Source organism: Anabrus simplex, chromosome 4 (assembly GCF_040414725.1).
Source record: "Anabrus simplex isolate iqAnaSimp1 chromosome 4, ASM4041472v1, whole genome shotgun sequence".
NCBI lineage: Eukaryota > Metazoa > Arthropoda > Insecta > Orthoptera > Tettigoniidae > Anabrus > Anabrus simplex.
The window spans coordinates 326,453,087-326,471,491 of NC_090268.1; the positions used below are offsets into that span (position 1 = coordinate 326,453,087).

At 38.2% G+C, this 18,405-nt stretch overlaps 1 protein-coding gene across 5 annotated transcripts in view; it reads right to left on the reverse strand.

Annotated features, from left to right (window-relative positions):
- The window catches only part of TSG101 (tumor susceptibility gene 101), a 248,197-nt gene that overhangs the window by 39,567 nt on the left and 190,225 nt on the right, over positions 1-18,405 (reverse strand). For all 5 annotated transcript variants that reach the window (XM_067145703.2, XM_068227271.1, XM_067145704.2 and 2 more), the window contains one exon: positions 1,037-1,270. In XM_067145703.2, the coding sequence (XP_067001804.2) occupies positions 1,037-1,270 (234 nt within the window). The remainder of the gene's footprint in view (positions 1-1,036; positions 1,271-18,405) is intronic.

The window sequence follows — 18,405 nt, forward strand, 5'->3', positions numbered from 1 at the left end:
GAACCATGGTGTTGCTCCGAAAGTGGTACTAATTACAGGTACTGTAGAAGCTGGCAACGCGCACTGTTGCTACTAATCACAAACCTATTTGGTACCTAACATAGTGGTACTATGCACAAGTAAAAGCAACCCATGGTGTTGCCCACGTGGTGCTACTAATCACAAGTAGTTTCATAGTCTTAATACAATCATCCCTTGGTCACCCCTTTTAGTCGCCTCTTACGACAGGCAGGGGATACTCTGGGTGTATTCTTCGTCTGCGTCCCCCACCCACAGGGGGTCATGACACAATTACATTACACAGTGACCACTCTTATGGTGCACAGGATTGAGTAATGACTCACTCAGAAGGGAGAGTCTCAGCTGTTGTGAAGTTGTGAACAAGAAAAATGTGTGTATAGTACCAGTCAATAATAATGTTATTAGTTTTACATCCCACCAACAACCTTTATGGTTTTTGGAGACACTGAGGTGCCAGAATTTTGTCTGAAAGAGTTATTAAATGTGCCAGTAAATCTACTGTAAGGCTGACACATTCCAGCACCTTGAAATATCACTGGACTAAGCCAGAATCGAACCTGCCAACTTGAGCTCAGAAGGCCAGCACTCTACCACCTGAGCTACCCCAACTAGTACTTTACTTCTCAACTGCTAATGTGATCTGGTTAAGAAGAGGAATAATGCAATATCATAAACACACAACGTAAGGGCTCCTTGGAGTGCTTTTGCCAAGAAATATACCTGCTATAAAAACTTTCTTCAGCTTATCCCAACTACTTCTGGGGTGAGCCACCGAGGCTCACTTTGGTTTTGCCTGGGGATTTGAGGCTGGATGCCCTTCCCGATGTCGCGTGATTATTTTGAGATTGAAAATCTCAACCCAGAACTGACCAGGATTCGAACCTCAACCTTCCAGGTGGGAATCCAGCAGCTAAACCACGGAACTAATCATGCCGCCTCCCCCCCCGCCAACCAAACCTCCAAGAACTATATATAAAAGTATATGGTACACAATTAGTCTCTGCTTCATTGTTACCTGTTCTTTCTCCAGTCTAGCAAGAATCTCATCCAGTTTATTTTTTCCTTGAGTCAACTCCTGTTGTGTTCGACCCAGTGTCTCCAATTCAGCCTGCATTTGCGAGAATTGTTCACCAAGACGCCGCCGTAACTTGTCCTCTACTGCTGACAGTAAAGATGCTCGAATGTGCTCTTCTGTGATGGTGCCCGTTGTTCCACCAGAATTACCAGACGAAGTTGTCTGAGGTGGTGACTGCAAAAACATACAGTAATAATTATTAACCATTTAAGATTGTAAAAAAGAAACAAAAACTGACAAATCTTTTTATGTCATTTAATTAATAATAACAATAATAATAATAATAATAATAATAATAAAAATAATAATAATAATAATAATAACAATGTCATTTGCTTTACGTCCCACTGACTAATTTTGTGGTTTTCGTAGGTGCTGAGGTGCTGGAATTTTTACGTGTTATTTTACGAGCCAGTAAATCTACCAACACGAGGCTGACGTATTTGTGCACCTTCAAATATCACCAGACTGAGCCAGGACCAAACCTGCCAAATTGGGGTCAGAAGGCCAGTGCCTCAACTGTCTGAGCCTCGCAGACTGGCTGTCATTTAATTAACATGTGCTCTAACTTAATAGTCTTAACAGACAGATATTATTTTGTCTTGCATGAGTGCTTTAATGTACCAGAAGTCAACATGAATGGTCACTTTTGAACGTTATCTATACATGCTACCAAGCTTAATCGTAGTTGAACTCCGAGATAAATGACTGGCAGTGCTATCAAGGTTGACAATTTAAAATTAAGAGAACCACACACAAAATTGATACATATATGTTACATATGTGTGTTCTTAATGAGAATACTGATAAATAGAGATACATTTCATTAAGTGCACAAGCTTCCAAATTTTTTAGGTTCACAGCATCTGCAGTGTATCAGAAATTTTCCATTGGAGCGAAAGTTAGAAGATAACAGTTTCATTTAAGTTGGTGGAGGTAGGTTAGTGAGCTTATATAAAACTAGCAGGATACCCGTGCTTCGCTACGGTTTTAAACTGAAAATTATTATTCAAAGTTTTACATTTTGGAGAGTCCACTCTCAGTTGAGCCTGTAAAATAAGCCTTCAGTTCATATGTCAAACAGTTTTAGGGGAATGATTATTTTCTGATGTATCACTCATTTGAATCCCATATGGAAGAATCTGAATGTTTTAAACCCTATCTTATCTAGGATGTAAAAGCAACCAACCTGCAGAATTTTGATTGTGTACATTGAACAGTAATGGAGGAATGAATATTTTTTAAGGGGTGAATGTTTTAAAATATTTATTAACATCTAGGATACAGAGGACCACCCTTCATTAAATTTAAAAAAAGTTATTGCCTGAAACAATTTTGGGAGAATGGATATTGTGTTTTTGAGAGTCATCCACCATCTAAACCCCTCAGGCAGAAATATTTTGAAATATACAATATTTTACACCTAGGACATAAAAAAGAACACCCATCTTGTAAAATTACAACTTTGTACGTCAAACAGTTTTGAGGGGAAGAATAATTTCATTTACGGAGCTAACCTCATTTAACACTATAGGGGAGAAACGTTAAAAAATATTTCCCATTTCACACCTAGGATTTAAAATATATACCGCTAGTTGGAATTATGTCTCCGTATGTTAGAACGTTTTGAAGGAAGAAATTAATATATTTGTTTTCATATCTTAACCCCCCCTTTAACTCTTTGAGCGGTAAAATTTGTTTCAAACCTTCTGTTATTTAATACCTAGGATATCACTTGAAATTTTAACTTCATAATTCAAACGGTTTCATATAAATGCATGTTTTTGTCATCATTCCTCACCCCGCCTAAGTCAAAACCTCCTTAGGGATGTACTGTTTTAAGTACACTTCTCGTTTTTATCTTTATAAAAATAATTCAAACTCCTTAAGTTGATTCCACACCCCCCCCCCCCCAATAACAAAATACACGTGTACTTCGAAAGGAGATTCGGAATACCAATTTTCTCGCCCGTAACATCCTTCGTTTTTGAGCTATGAGTATCCTCAAACAAAGAATTCAACTCATTTTTCAATTAATTCATCCCTCCCCTTTCATTGGATTTTCCAAAAACAAAATATTGTGTGTTTCCTTGTTTTTAAAGGAGATTCCAAACACAAATGTTCATGGCTGTGTCATCTTCAGTTTGAGATATAAATACCCTAATAAAAAGAATTCCAACACATTTTTCAGTCCTTTTTACAACCCCCACCCCTTAAATGCTTTTTCCTAAACAAAAAAATACGTGTTACATTATTTTTAAGAGAGATTAAAATATCAATTTTCACGTCTGTAATATGTGGTAAGTTTTTGAGATAGACTGTAGATATGATCATTTTAAAAATTTACCCCCTTTAACACTTCCCCTTAAGTGAACTTTCAGAAAACAAATTACGGTATGAGTGTTCCTTTACTTTTACAGGAGATTAAATACCAATTTTCACGTATGTAACATCTTCAGTAGGTATATGATATATAAGTATCCTCATAAATAGAATTCAACACTTTGTTCACTTCTTTTCTTTGACCCCAACCCCTTTAGTAGATTTTCCAAGAACAAAAAAAAAATAGGTGTTTCCTTATTTTTAAAGAAGATTCCAAATACTAATTTTCACGTCTTTAACCCATATGCATCCACCCGCCCTTTGCTCTGACATTGCTAGGAATCCGCCAACTTTTTAGTATGCAACCTGGGTGTTGCAAGCTTTCGGTTAAAACAGTATAGTGGGTGATCGACTGCGCGTATTATCACGGGACCTGTTGTATATTATTGAGAAATTCCACACTATTGCTCATGACACCAAAAACAGAACTTTACAAAAATATAACACATAAAAATCCCTTTGAAATCTTAAATTTTTCATTACCTTATCTCACCTCGGAAGTTCTTTAGTGTGTGTTATGGCCTTAATTATACGGCACGAGCCTAATATTTGCCTCATTTGAAATAAGGAAATAATAGGAAACCAATACGACATGAGCCTAACATTTTCCTGATTTGGAAATAAGGAATTAATGGGAAACAAATCACGAGTAAGTGAATGAAGGGATTCGAACCTATATCCCAAATACGAACTTACAGCCGTATGTCTCTCTCGGTGTATTATTATTATTATTATTATTATTATTATTATTATTATTATTATTAAGATTCAGTCTGAGGATCAGTGGTAAAGTGTTCACATCCAGGTACCAAGATCATAGGTTCAAATCCGGCAGTCGCAATCGGATCTTGAGGGGCGGGAGAAAGTTCATTCGGCATTCCATGTCGTTCGATATTACTACGCGAAAGATCTCTGGTGATATATTTCGTTTTCATTCATGCACAGGATCACTAATAACTTCTTCCTCACTAACACTGCTGACATCAGAGCCTAAAACATCAAATATGTTTTGAATTTCGCTATTACTGAGCATTTCGTGCAAGCAAGCAACTTCCTTCTCAGTCAGCTATATTGTCAACAACAGAATACAGATTTCTCGATCGATATTTTAATCAATTCTCTTTGCCAAAGTTGCATACCAGAGCACTCTGGTGACACTTTGAGACACCAAGAACAGATTTCAATCAGAAATGTTTCCGGAAAATGCCAACAGATGTCACAAATGTCTCCAATATGCGACCTTGCATCCTGGCGTACCAGTCCGCTTGTGGAGTCCTGGCCCAGGCGCTCGAGCGCGTACCAGTCCGCTTACGGGTGCATAGGGGTTAAACTGTTAAGTTTTTGAGATATAAATACAATCGTTTTTAAAATTCACCCCCATTTTCACCCCCTTAGCAACGGAATATCCAAAAATCCTCCCTTAGTGAGCACCTACATTGTAATACAAATGTATCCTCAAAACTTAATTTCTTAATGACCAGTAGTTTTGGCTCGTGATGATGAATCAATCAGTCAGGGTATTATTTTATATATATACATATACATGTTAAAATGAGTAAAAAGGCTTTGTATGTAATAAATCACTTAATTCAAAACAAAGCCAGGCTGTACTACTGGGAGGTGAAATTGTACTCATCTTACTGATCAGTTATATAACAATTTCATTTAAATGAGATGTAATTTTATAATTTTTTAGACTGGAATTGTTGGAGGAATACGTCCCCAGGTGGCAGATAGGGGGCCTAGAGATACATAGGCCATTTCAGACACATTAGAAATGTTTCATCAGGCATCCCAACTCTTAAGGGGCTTTACAATACTGGAAAGCCCTCTTTTCAGTGGATATAAATAATGAGAGCCCAAATTTAAGGTAATGAGCGAACAACTCAATGGCAACCATAACAGACAGCGTAGGTGGCAGAAGAGGCAGCCTGGTACAGATGTCAGTTCCAACAGTGGTGTCTGCACCTGGAGCGGGCGGCTGCCAATTGCGTCCATACACCATTTTAGGAGTGGCCAATATCTTATCCGATACCAGGCTTGGGCGACAGGCCAGTAGGTCAATCTCAATCGCAACTATTGATCATGGTACATATATTAGTGACAGTAGTGACAGTAGGCTAGGGCGTCCCCCAGAACCGGCGCCTGGTGGCAAACTGGACCAATGTTGGAAAATGGAGAGGAAGCTACCGACTAAAGCAGATCGTCCAAAATAGGGAAACATCTGTGGTTTGCCACACTCACTGTTGGAACACTAAATGAATGTAACTGTGAATGAGATGAGATGCTCCAGCAACGTTGGGTTGACCTTGCATGACTGCAGGAGACATTGTGGAAAGTTTATAAATCCTGTGATAATGGAGATAGCTAGAAACTTATCATGGAACAATGCATAAAAGACAAGTAGCTGTCATGGTTCCAAGTTGCACAGTAAGGATCATCAGATGTCTGCTGTTATCAACACCCCAACACGTTGAATACATGTCTTCTCAGCTTATGCTCCACAAAGTGGTTGTGAAGAAGCAGAGGAATATCACTTCACGTTGGAAATAGAGCCGAGTACCCTATGGAAGATCTGCTGCTTATTTATGGAGACTTAAATGTGCATACAGACAGTACACAAGATAGCTACTTCTGTTGTGGAAACAGTGTTTCTGGTACTCACAATGCCAATGGCCAGCAAATTCTAGATGGTGCTGAAGCCAATTATCTCATCCTCACAAACACATTCCGCAAGAAGCGATGCAGCTGCCTATCATCCATAATATGATGACCACAGAAGCATATTGATTATGTGCTCGTTCAAAGTCATGACATTCCTACTGTAATTGATGTTGATGTATTCACAAAGATGCACACAAAATGCTGTCAGTTGTGTACACTATTTTATTTACAAATTATTTACACATATTCACATGCAACTAATAAGCTGCCTTCATAAAACAAAACACTACTATGACGAGTAAGGATAAGGAGACAGTGCAACAGTTGCATGTCAACAACCAACACAACAAAACCTATTCACATACTTGACTTCAAACACTCAGCTACCACGACTTCCACACAAGTCTCATTAAATCAACTCCACTCTACCATCAAGACCACCTTGTTATGTAAGTTGCCTGGCCACGCTTCTAGAAGAATATGACAACATATTTTCTCATAAATTCTAGAGTTTCCAACAGCCTAGTTATAATGTAAAGATTTTCTGTAACTATCTAGAGCCAAAGATGTTATTCTGGATATTACAGTGTGTTGCACAATGTTACATTGGATTATACATCATACATACAGGTAATAATAAATTATAATTACTTGTTCTTACATTAAACAAACTCATATTAATATATATACAGCTGATGTTTCATGACAGAACCTCACAAATAATATGATCATGATTTATACCAAATAAAGTCTGGGCATAACTACGTAATAATATTAATAAAATAATAATAATAATAGTCAATATTTGCATTATTTACCCATGGGTTAAAAAATATTGTTTCCAAGTTATATTAGTCTATTACACTTGCGTCTATGTAATGGTCATTCCTTCGAACTGTGTTGTTGTCCACAAGTTACTTCTTGCAGATATGAAGATCAGAACATGTAGAGAAAGGAGGTGATTCACAGGTGCTGAGAAGATCCAATGGTAGAAATTAGATGACCACCAAGCAACAATGGTTAATGACATCGGTTTTCTTACAGTCACTATTTCAATAGATACAACTTTGTCTACCTTGTGTGTTCCTGTAATAAATGCTGCTAAGTCAACTCTAACCCCTACAATGCCAGTGTGCCAGTACATCAACAAGCAGACCTAGCTTTGGCCAGATGAAGTGCAAATGAAAGTGCAGAAAAAGAAGAAAGCATATAAGAACTGGTTTGCACAGAAGACAGATGAAACCAGAGAGGTGTATGTCAGTGCATGGAGAGAAGAAGCAAAGGCTAGGAGTGGTCATTATCAAGACCTCTATGATCAAGTGAACTCAAAGGAAGGTTAAAAAACATCTATCAGCAAGCAAAAGCCCACAAAAGAGCAGCAAAGCAGAGCTGAGCTAAGCATGCCATTGAAAACTATACATGTGTGAAGGGCGAAAAGGATTACAGTTGCTGGACAGACAAGATCTTGATATGTTGGTGCGAGCACTTTATTGATGAATTCTCACATCCGCCAATCCCATTTCCAGTCTCATTCCCTCCATCACAAAGCAGAGAACTGAAAAGGCAATTAATGAAAAGAAAAATCTCAAAGCCACTGCACCAGATGAACTGCCAGTAGACATTTGGAAGATTAAAGAAATTCCAGACACTGAAATTGCTTGCCAAATGATTCCTTCAATGCGACTCTACTTTCAGGTCATCTACCAGATGGTTGCTCCACAAGTACCATGATGCCTATTTTCAAAAACAAGGGAGATCCAGCATTATGCTCCAACTACTGTCCTGTCACTCACCCAACACACAGAACCAAAATCTTTTAAAGGATCCTATTATAGATGGTTGCGTGACATTGTACAAATCACAGTCAATTAAAGTGGCTTTGTCAAAGGGAACAGAATAACTAATGCAATCTTTGCAGCTTGTAGACTAAGTGAAAGACACTGGGAAAATAGAAGGCCATCCATTTCAAATGGCCTTCCTAGATCTTGAAAAAAGCCTTTGATTGAGTTTCACACGAACTGATCTGTTATGCACTTTATCATGGCATACCAGAACTCCTTACCAACTATGTCTGAATGCTTTACATTAAACACGGTCGAGTGGGATGTGCTGCAGGTGTCTCAGAGAGCTTCCTGGTAAAAGTTGGTGTACATCAAGGCTTAGCACTGCTATGCCTCGTCTTCATTCTTGTTATGGACACAATCTTTCAAGATCTGCAATGTGAAGTTCTATGGACCTTGTTCTGTGCTGATGTCATGCTTGCAAACACGAGTAAAGATCTTCGATATCAAGTTCAAGCTTGTCACTACTGCCTTAGACAAGAGTGCCTTCTAACTGGCCTCGATAATGGACAGTGTCCAGGTCACTGGCAACAATACGAAAATGGCTACTACATTTAAATATCTCGAGTCCAGCTTACAAGATGCAGTGCTCCATGACAGGAAAATCCCAATCCATCTGAAGTCCAAAATACAGTAGAAATCTGCTATAAAGGGTACGGTCTATAACAAGAAGCCCGTTTTAACGACAGGTTGTGTCTGTCCATTCAAAAATCCTAAAATGGACTGTGTATTATCCTTTAGTTACAGCGAGAACCCTATTACTGACACATCAGTTATTATGAGCAATTAAGTGTGCGCAATTTTGTATGTTACTCACAATTATGCACCAAACGATTATATTCCATACAATCAATCATCTTCAGTATCGTTTCATCGCTATGTCTACAAGTGAACTCTTGACGACATTCGAAGGCAATGTCGGAGTCTATTATTAATATCCGTCGACTGCTGTTCCATAAAGGAAAAGAGAAATGAAAGGGGAGAACATGTTTTTGTAATAAATGCATAAATAATGTGCCATGGTTCATGTTTGTGGGTTACTGTCGTCACGTCCTAGTTCGTGAACCATGGGCAACGGCTGAGTGGCTTAGTAAGTGGTCCTGAGAGTCGGGATACCAGTTGCTATGGAATGGGAGTGGGCATCTCGGACATATTCTGAGTCATGGCCCTCCTTGTGGTCAGGCGGCTAGGACTATACAATTCACCGGTGATCCATAACCCGTTAGAGGAGAGATCCTCACTTGGACTAGGTGCAAGTAGGGTAGCATCCTGCTTCATGAATTTACCGAGCTCAGAACATCTTAAGCAAGCCTCGGACCTATGGGAGTAATGGAGTCCCACTCCCATTTGACAGTCGAGGGACTCCTTGGAAACAACTTGACGATCGAAATGGAATTCGATGGGGAGCTATCAATATTAATGGGGTTTATGGAAGAAAGGTAGAACTGGCTGAGTCAGCAAAGAGGATGCATCTGGATGTGCTAGGAGTAAGTGATATTAGGATAAGGGGAGATAACAAGGAAGAGATAGGAGATTATAAAGTGTACTTGACGGGTGTTAGAAAGGGAAGGGCAGAGTCTGGGGTAGGGCTCTTTATCAGGAATACCATTGCACACAACATAGTTTCTGTTAGGCACGTAAAGGAGCGAATGATGTGGGTAGATTTGTGAGTTGGAGGAATTAGGACAAGAATTGTGTCCGTGTATTCACCATGTGAGGGTGCAGATGAGGATGATGTTGACAAGTTTTATGAAGCATTGAGTGACATCGTGGTCAGGGTCAACAGCAAGGATAGAATAGTGCTAATGGGCGATTTCAATGCGAGAGTTGGGAATAGAACTGAAGGATACGAAAGGGTGATTGGTAAATGTGGGGAAGATATGGAAGCTAATGGGAATGGGAAGCGTTTGCTGGACTTCTGTGCTAATGTGGGTTTAGTAGTTACGAATACATTCTTCAAGCATAAGGCTGTTCACCGCTACACATGGGAAGCTAGGGGTACCAGATCCATAATAGACTATATCTTAACAGACTTTGAATTCAGGAAATCTGTTAGAAATGTACGAGTTTTTCGCGAATTTTTCGATGATACAGACCACTATCTGATCTGTAGTGAACTAAGTATCTCTAGGCCTAGGGTAAAGAAAGTGAAATCTGACTGCAAACGAATAAGGGTAGAAAATCTCCAGGATGAGGAAATTAGACAGAAGTACATGGATATGATTAGTGAGAAGTTTCGAACAGTACACAGTAAGCAGGTTCAGGACATAGAAAGTGAATGGGTGGCATACAGGGATGCTGTAGTAGAAACAGCAAGGGAATGCCTAGGAACAACTGTGTGTAAAGATGGGAAAAGGCGAACATCTTGGTGGAACGATGAAGTGAGAGCAGCCTGTAAACGTAAAAAGAAGGCTTATCAGAAACGGCTCCAAACAAGGGCCGAGGCAGACAGGTATTTGTATGTAGATGAAAGAAACAGAGCGAAACAAATAGTTGTTGAATCCAAAAAGAAGTCATGGGAAGATTTTGGTAATAACCTGGAAAGGCTAAGTCAAGCAGCAGGGAAACCTTTCTGGACAGTAATAAAGAATCTTAGGAAGGGACGGAAAAAGGAAATGAACAGTGTTTTGAGTAATTCAGGTGAACTCATAATAGATCCCAGGGAATCACTGGAGAGGTGGAGGGAATATTTTGAACATCTTCTCAATGTAAAAGGAAATCATCCTGGTGGTGTTGCAAACAGCCAAGCTCATGGGGAGGAGGAAAATGATGATGGTGAAATTATGCTTGAGGAAGTGGAAAGGATGGTAAATAAACTCCATTGCCATAAGGCAGCAGGAATAGATGAAATTAGATCTGAAATGGTGAAGTATAGTGGGAAGGCAGGGATGAAATGGCTTCATAGAGTAGTAAAATTAGGGTGGAGTGTTGGTAAGGTAAATTCAGATTGGACAAAAGCAGTAATTGCACCTATCTATAAGCAAGGGAACAGGAAGGATTGCAACAACTATCGAGGTATCTCATTGATTAGTATACCAGGCAAAGTATTCACTGGCATTTTGGAAGGGAGGGTGCGATCAGTCGTTGAGAGTAAGTTGGATGAAAACCAGTGTGGTTTCAGACCACAAAGAGGCTGTCAGGATCAGATTTTCAGTATGCACCAGGTAACTGAGAAATGCTACGAGAGGAATAGGCAATTGTGTTTATGTTTCGTAGATCTAGAGAAAGCATATGACAGGGTACAGAGGGAAAAGATGTTCACTATACTGGGGGACTATGGAATTAAAGGTACATTATTAAAAACAATCAAAGGCATTTATGTTGACAATTGGGCTTCAGTGAGAATTGATGGTAGAATGAGTTCTTGGTTCAGGGTACTTACAGGGATTAGACAAGGCTGTAATCTTTCACCTTTGCTGTTCATAGTTTACATGGATCATCTGCTGAAAGGTATAAAATGGCAGGGAGGGATTCAGTTAGGTGGAAATGTAGTAAGCAGTTTGGCCTATGCTGACGACTTGGTCTTAATGGCAGACTGTGCCGAAAGCCTGCAGTCTAATATCTTGGAACTTGAAAATAGGTGGAATGAGTATGGTATGAAAATTAGCCTCTCGAAGACTAAATTGATATCAGTAGGTAAGAAATTCAACAGAATTGAATGTCAGATTGGTGATACAAAGCTAAAACAGGTCGATAATTTCAAGTATTTAGGCTGTACAGTTGGGAACAATGGCAGGAGGGTACTCAGAATGAGGAGATAAAGGCTAATTTAGGAATGAACTCGATGGATGAAGCTGTACGCATAAACTGGCTTCGGTGGTGGGGTCATGTGAGGCGAATGGAGGAGGACAGGTTACCTAGGAAAATAATGGATTCTGCTATGGAGGGTAAGAGAAGTAGAGGGAGACCAAGACGACGATGGTTAGACTCGGTTTCTAACGATTTAAAGTTAAGAAGTATAGAACTAAATGAGGCCACAACACTAGTTGCAAATCGAGGATTGTGGCGACATTAAGTAAATTCAGAGAGGCTTGCAGACTGAACGCTGAAAGGCATAACAGTCTATAATGATAATGTATGTATAATGTGTCCAATAGCAGTTGTTGACTCTTAAAAATAAAAGCTGAAGTAAACGATCACTTAATTTTAGTGCTAAATACTGCAATTAAGTAAGTTTGGGATAAACCTCAAGATATGCAAAGTGCATCACTGATTTCAGAGGTTAGTTTTATATTTTCTCACGTCTGGTTAAATTTCGGAATGGCTATTATCATGTAAATTTATAGCGAGAAGGTTATCATATCTCTACAGGTGCTTGAAATATGTTTTCATGATACATATTGCGCCATTCCCGCGTCCAGGTCAGGCCGCAAAGAAATCCTGACTAGCTCAATTCATCATTATCTATCAATCAAGTATCTATTTCGGGTCATAGGTTCCGAGAGTAAAGTCACCGGGTGAGCTAACCGGCTAAATTCGCAAAATATCACTTTGTTGGACATGTCCATCTTGCAAATTAATCCATAACACTTCATAAATATCTATCACACTTAATCTACGTATGTTTATAAGTACTTATTTAAACTAAGATACCATTAAAAGAATGGATAAATTCACCTAATATCACTTTATTAAATTGAATAATCTTGAAATAGAAGTTGAATATTTTGTTAAAAACTGACTATTTCCTCACCTAACTAAGATAATTAATATATAAAAATATTCAAAGATCTTTGATATTTAAAAAAAATCATACACTGCTTTTATTGAAAAGAAGAAAATCTAGAGATGCTCATCATTATGACATTTTAAAATTAAAATCATGTTTAGGTTATTCATTTTTCTGCTTTAACACAACATAATTCCCTAAATCCTCTTTCAAAATTTCTATATATTATATTGCAGATGTATTCAGAAGTTATCAGTCTATTTGCCTGCATGTAGCTGTCAATATTTTATTATCATGCTTTATATCACTATCACTACTCGTTAGTACAAGGAAAACATTAGTCTGCTTATTCATTTCTCGAGTATTTCAGATTCAGTGGCTTTTATCTTTAAATTCTTCACGGAAGAAAAGATAAAAGATATGTCATTTAACATTGTTTCATTTTAAATTAACCAAAAATTACCATTACTAATCATTATGTAGATCATTTACCTCAAATAAAAATAAATTCCCAAAATCAAGTTAAGAGCCAATTACTGTACTTATATCATGTGCGACCTGTTAGTGTGTCACCAATAACTATAACACCTTATTTAATATCATTTCTCGAAATTCTGTGGTCTGTCATCTAAGAAGACTTTAATAACCAGTATCTTCATCATCTAATTATGTAGAACCTCTTCAGTGATATCATTAAAATGAGCAATTAAGCATTCTGACTCTTTATTAACATAAACATGATTGTGGTCAAGAATTCTGGTTAATGTGGGCTAATTCCACTCACTCTTCCCTATGTGGATTCATTTTGATGATCTACCAGTACCTATCCGACATATGTAAACTACATGGATCATATTCAATGCTAGATGTGAAATATTGAAGGATTAATATATGTTATGGAATTAAAGACATGCATTCCTAACCTTAAATCGCATGAACTAACATAATATCGCCATTAAAATACATCCATCTCTTCTCTCTCGACAAAATAGTAATCATCACCATCATTATTCTTCTTATAACGTAACCATTCTTTATAACATCTGTTTCATATTTTTCGCATCATATCCATTCCTTCATTTCAATAACCCTTATATATATATATCTTAACACATTCACGCCCTTCACCTGAGCTGGCTATTTAAAGGGCTGGCCCAGCTATTCCAGCCGTTAGTGGCAGAGCAAACAACGAATTCTTTTCACAATAAGTTCTAAACTAAAGATATGGAAACAAAATTTTCCACATACCTTAATAAAGTCCTCTACTATCTCTGTAGGGTATGGCAGGTAATGTCAAACTTTCCCGGGTCAATGGGAACATACTTTCCACAAAAATAGCGTGTTTTACTAATAATTTTATTTTTGAAGCACTCTTTGCATCTTCTTGAGGGGAACTTGACTTTTTTTGATGGTGGAAATTTCAAGAGAATATGCTCTTTTCTCTTCCCATTTAACCTAAATGGTGGATCTTTGGCCGATGCCCTTTTTGGCGGCAAAATCACGGGACGTTGACTTGGAGCTGATGAAGTAGATGGAGCTGAGATGTCACAGAGAGGTGACTACTTGTATGTCGGGTTCACTTTTTTGCCCCCGTTTGAGAATTGCCTAGTGTTCCTTTAGATCTTTTGGTACACCCCTATTTGACCGTATTGTTCCACATACGGCAGTGTTCTGTTCCCGTAATTGTTTCGTGAGTCGAACGCTATTGTAATAATTGTCCATATAGACTGTATACCCCTGGCCAAGATCATTTTCAAGCAGCTGAGAAACTGTGCTTTGTAAATTCGCACCACTTGCATCATTTATATTGTCCCTACATGCCATAGTTACACTTCAGAATGCAATTATACACACGCTTGTGCAATCACAAACCAACTACGCAGCTAATTACGAGATGAGAGGTAGAAAATGCAATAAGACATTTACTGCAGAACAAGTCACCCTGCGTGAACAACATCTCAGCAGAAAGCCTCAAAGCGATGAAGCTGGAATAGACATACTGCTAGGCTTGGGCGAGAATGTTGGGGAGAGAGGAAAGTGGCTGGACAGTCTTCATCCCCATCTACAAGGAAACATTCACCGACTGCAGCAACTGCAGCCTTGATAATCTGAATTGTTTTCTATTGTAAATTAAAATTCCACTCTACTGACTCATTGTTAAACTCTCAGTTTTAGTTCACTTCCTTGTTTCTACTGATACTGACGGGCCAATAACATTTTCTAGAAAAGTTAATTCTATACCCCAGGTGAAAGGAGGCAGTCAGCAACCATCTACCTCATCATTAACATCCTCATTAACATCAATACTATCATCATTTATAATAATAATAATAATAATAATAATAATAATAATAATAATAATAATAATCCCATAAAGAAAAAGTCACCTTTGAACAACCCTTATCTAATCAAGATTCAGAACCCCCAACACTGCAAGAAGTCAAAGAAATAATCATTGGACTCAAAAATAACAAAGCCCCGGGGGAAGATGGTATAATTGCCAAAATACTGAAGATAGGAGGCGACAGCGTAGCCCGGAAAATCCACTTGATTCTTGAGGACATCTGAATCACTAAAGAAATCCCGGAAGATTGGAAATGTGCGCTAATCCATCCACTACACAAGAAAGGGGATAAAATGAACATCAATAATTATAGAGGAATTAGCTTGATACCAGTTGCTTACAAAAATTTTTCCAAAGCCTTGCTCATTGCTCTCACTAGACTTGAGAAACAAACAGACCATCCAATTGTTGAATACCAGGCAGGTTTCCGAAAAGGAAGATCTTGTACAGAACAAATCCTTAATCTCAAATGCACAAAACCAGACAAACAGTCATTACTTTTGTAGATTTCAGAAAAGCATATGACTCTATAGACCGTCAAACACTTTTCAATACTCTAGAAGAATTTCAAGTGGATAACAAACCAGAGATTTTTTTTTTTGCTAGGGGCTTTACGTCGCACCGACACATATAGGTCTTATGGCGACGATGGGATAGGAAAGGCCTAGGAGTTGGAAGGAAGCGGCCGTGGCCTTAATTAAGGTACAGCCCCAGCATTTGCCTGGTGTGAAAATGGGAAACCACGGAAAACCATCTTCAGGGCTGCCGATAGTGGGATTCGAACCTACTATCTCCCGGATGCAAGCTCACAGCCGCGCGCCTCTACGCGCACGGCCAACTCGCCCGGTAACCAGAGAATTAATCAAACATCATTAACTGCCACTACTTCAAAAGTTAAATGCCTAGGCGAAATATCTGAGCCTTTTCCTGTTAACACCGGAGTCCGTCAAGGGGATGGTTTATTGCCGTTGCTGTTTAACTTGGTACTTGAGAAAGTAATCAGGACCAGGGAAAAGGAAACTAAAGGAATAACTCTTGGAAGACTACGTAAAGACAGAATTCACGTGCAATGTCTGGCCTTTGCTGATGACATAGCAATCCTTTCCAACAATAGGCAATTCATTCCATTGAAAAACTACATGAAATTGCCATCAAAACGGGACTTCAAATTTCATATGAGAAAACTCAGTACATGGAAGGAGCCTCATGATACTTAGATGGACAACCTATGATAAGTAAATTCGGCAAACTTGTTCAAGTGAACCAATTTAAATATTTGGGAGAAATTATTCAGCCCTCTGGTTTAAACCGCGAAGCAAATAAAGGAATTTCCAAATTACAGGAAGCATATATGATCACTTGGAACATGTATAATAAAAAATCAATATCTTGGAATGCAAAACTTGAGACACTATAATACAGTGATCAAACCTGGAGCGTTATATGCCTCAGAAACCTTAATCGTTGGTGGCGGATCTTTAACCAAAGACACTGAGAAACAAGAAAGGAAAATTTTACGAAAAATTTTTGGCCCAGTTTGTATAGATGGAGTATGGAGGAAAAAATCATCCCAGGAGATATATTGTCATTCTGAAAAACTCTCTCCACTTTTCGGAAAAGACGATTGAAATTTTATGGACACATTAACAGAATGAACACTAACAAGCTAACTAAAAGAATTCTCAACCTGGCCCTTTCGTCTAAAACCAAGAACAGCTGGCTTTGTGAAATTGAAACAGATCTCCAGAAAATAAACATCTCAGAAGACATTGTACAGGACAGATGTAAATTCAGAACCAAAATCGACAATCACCACTTTGAAGACAAACCCAACACCAGAGCTACTGTAACTTGGACAGAAGAACGAAGGAAGAAGCTCGGCGAGAGGATGAAGAGATTTTGGGAGGAAAAGAAGGCCAACACATTAGCTAAGCAAGTTCAACCGTGCTCCTGAGTAGGGCATAACGATGTAAAAATAATAATAATAATAATAATAATAATAATAATAATAATAATAATAATAATAATAATAATAATAATAACAACAACAACAGCATTTGTACCCCATTCTTTGCATAGAAATCTGCAGTCCTGACTTATGAGATATTTTATGTGAGGGTATCTCTCAGCCCTTTTTGTGAGATCTAATTTGAGATGTTGAATGTCATCGATAAGAGGGCCAACTTTACAAAACCAAAAATCAGGAGATTTTGATATGAAAATCACGAGAAATCAGGAGATACAAATGGTCAAACCTGCTTATTCTACATGTCTTGCACAATACAGGAGTACTGTGGTATATATAATAACAGTTATTGTCTCAAAACCGGAGTGTTGCTATAAGAGGCTACAGGGCTAAAAATTACACATCTCTATTCCCTCACAGGAAGTATGTTAGTAAGATGATCGGTCTTTGATAAGTCTTCTGAAAATATTATGAACTCATGCACTTAGATGCCATTACTTAGCAAATGCATAGATTAATATATTGCATCACACGCCCGTGCGATTATGCAAAGTGCAACACTATTTTTATCAAGTAATGAATTAAAATTCGCCAGAATTGTCTCCAAATGAATCCTAAAATCTCTAGAAAAGTCACTAGTCACTATCTTTGAAATTCTGTCAATACATTACTAAAATAGACCCCAAACCTAGTGACTAGTCTCTAGAATAGACCAGACTGATGTGGATGAACATGAACATAGCACGTGAGAACGAGAGATTTACAATCTATATACATATCGCGATATACAGGTTTCAATAAATATCGCACATTTGCGCATATTTCTCATATTAATATACGTCGATATTACATTTGAAAGCGGCCAATGAGCGAAGGATATTCAGCCACTGGCGCACAATGCTGAAATGGCCGAATTTGAAAACAAATGTTTGAAGTTCATCAAAATATAAGCTAAATTCGGGAGAAATAATACAATAATCGGGAGGCGAGAAAAACTGTCAATTGTTTAACATTAATAATCGGGAATCTCCCGCCTAAATCGGGAAAGTTCAAAAATTGTCTTCCCAGAACTGATCAGAAAGTTGACAAAATAAATGCCAGTCGTTCATCTCTCATGGCTTCTGGTCATCTTCAGCTACTTCAGATGAGGACAGCCAGTGATAAGGAATGTACAATATTGTAGGATCTCACAACGTGAACGAAAAGTTTGAAGTTGCATGTATCATTTTTGGTAGACAAGTTTGAGATTCTGAAGAATCAATCATAGGATCCAATGAATTTTGCCATAGAAATAGAGAATTCCTTGTAATTCATGCTTCCATTAGAGATCTAATTTGAGATGTTGAATGTCATCAATGAGAGGGTTATATACTAATGCACTCGGCTGCATTTTACATCACAACTTCAGTTGAGGTTGAGCTTAATTTTCTAACAATTGCAAGT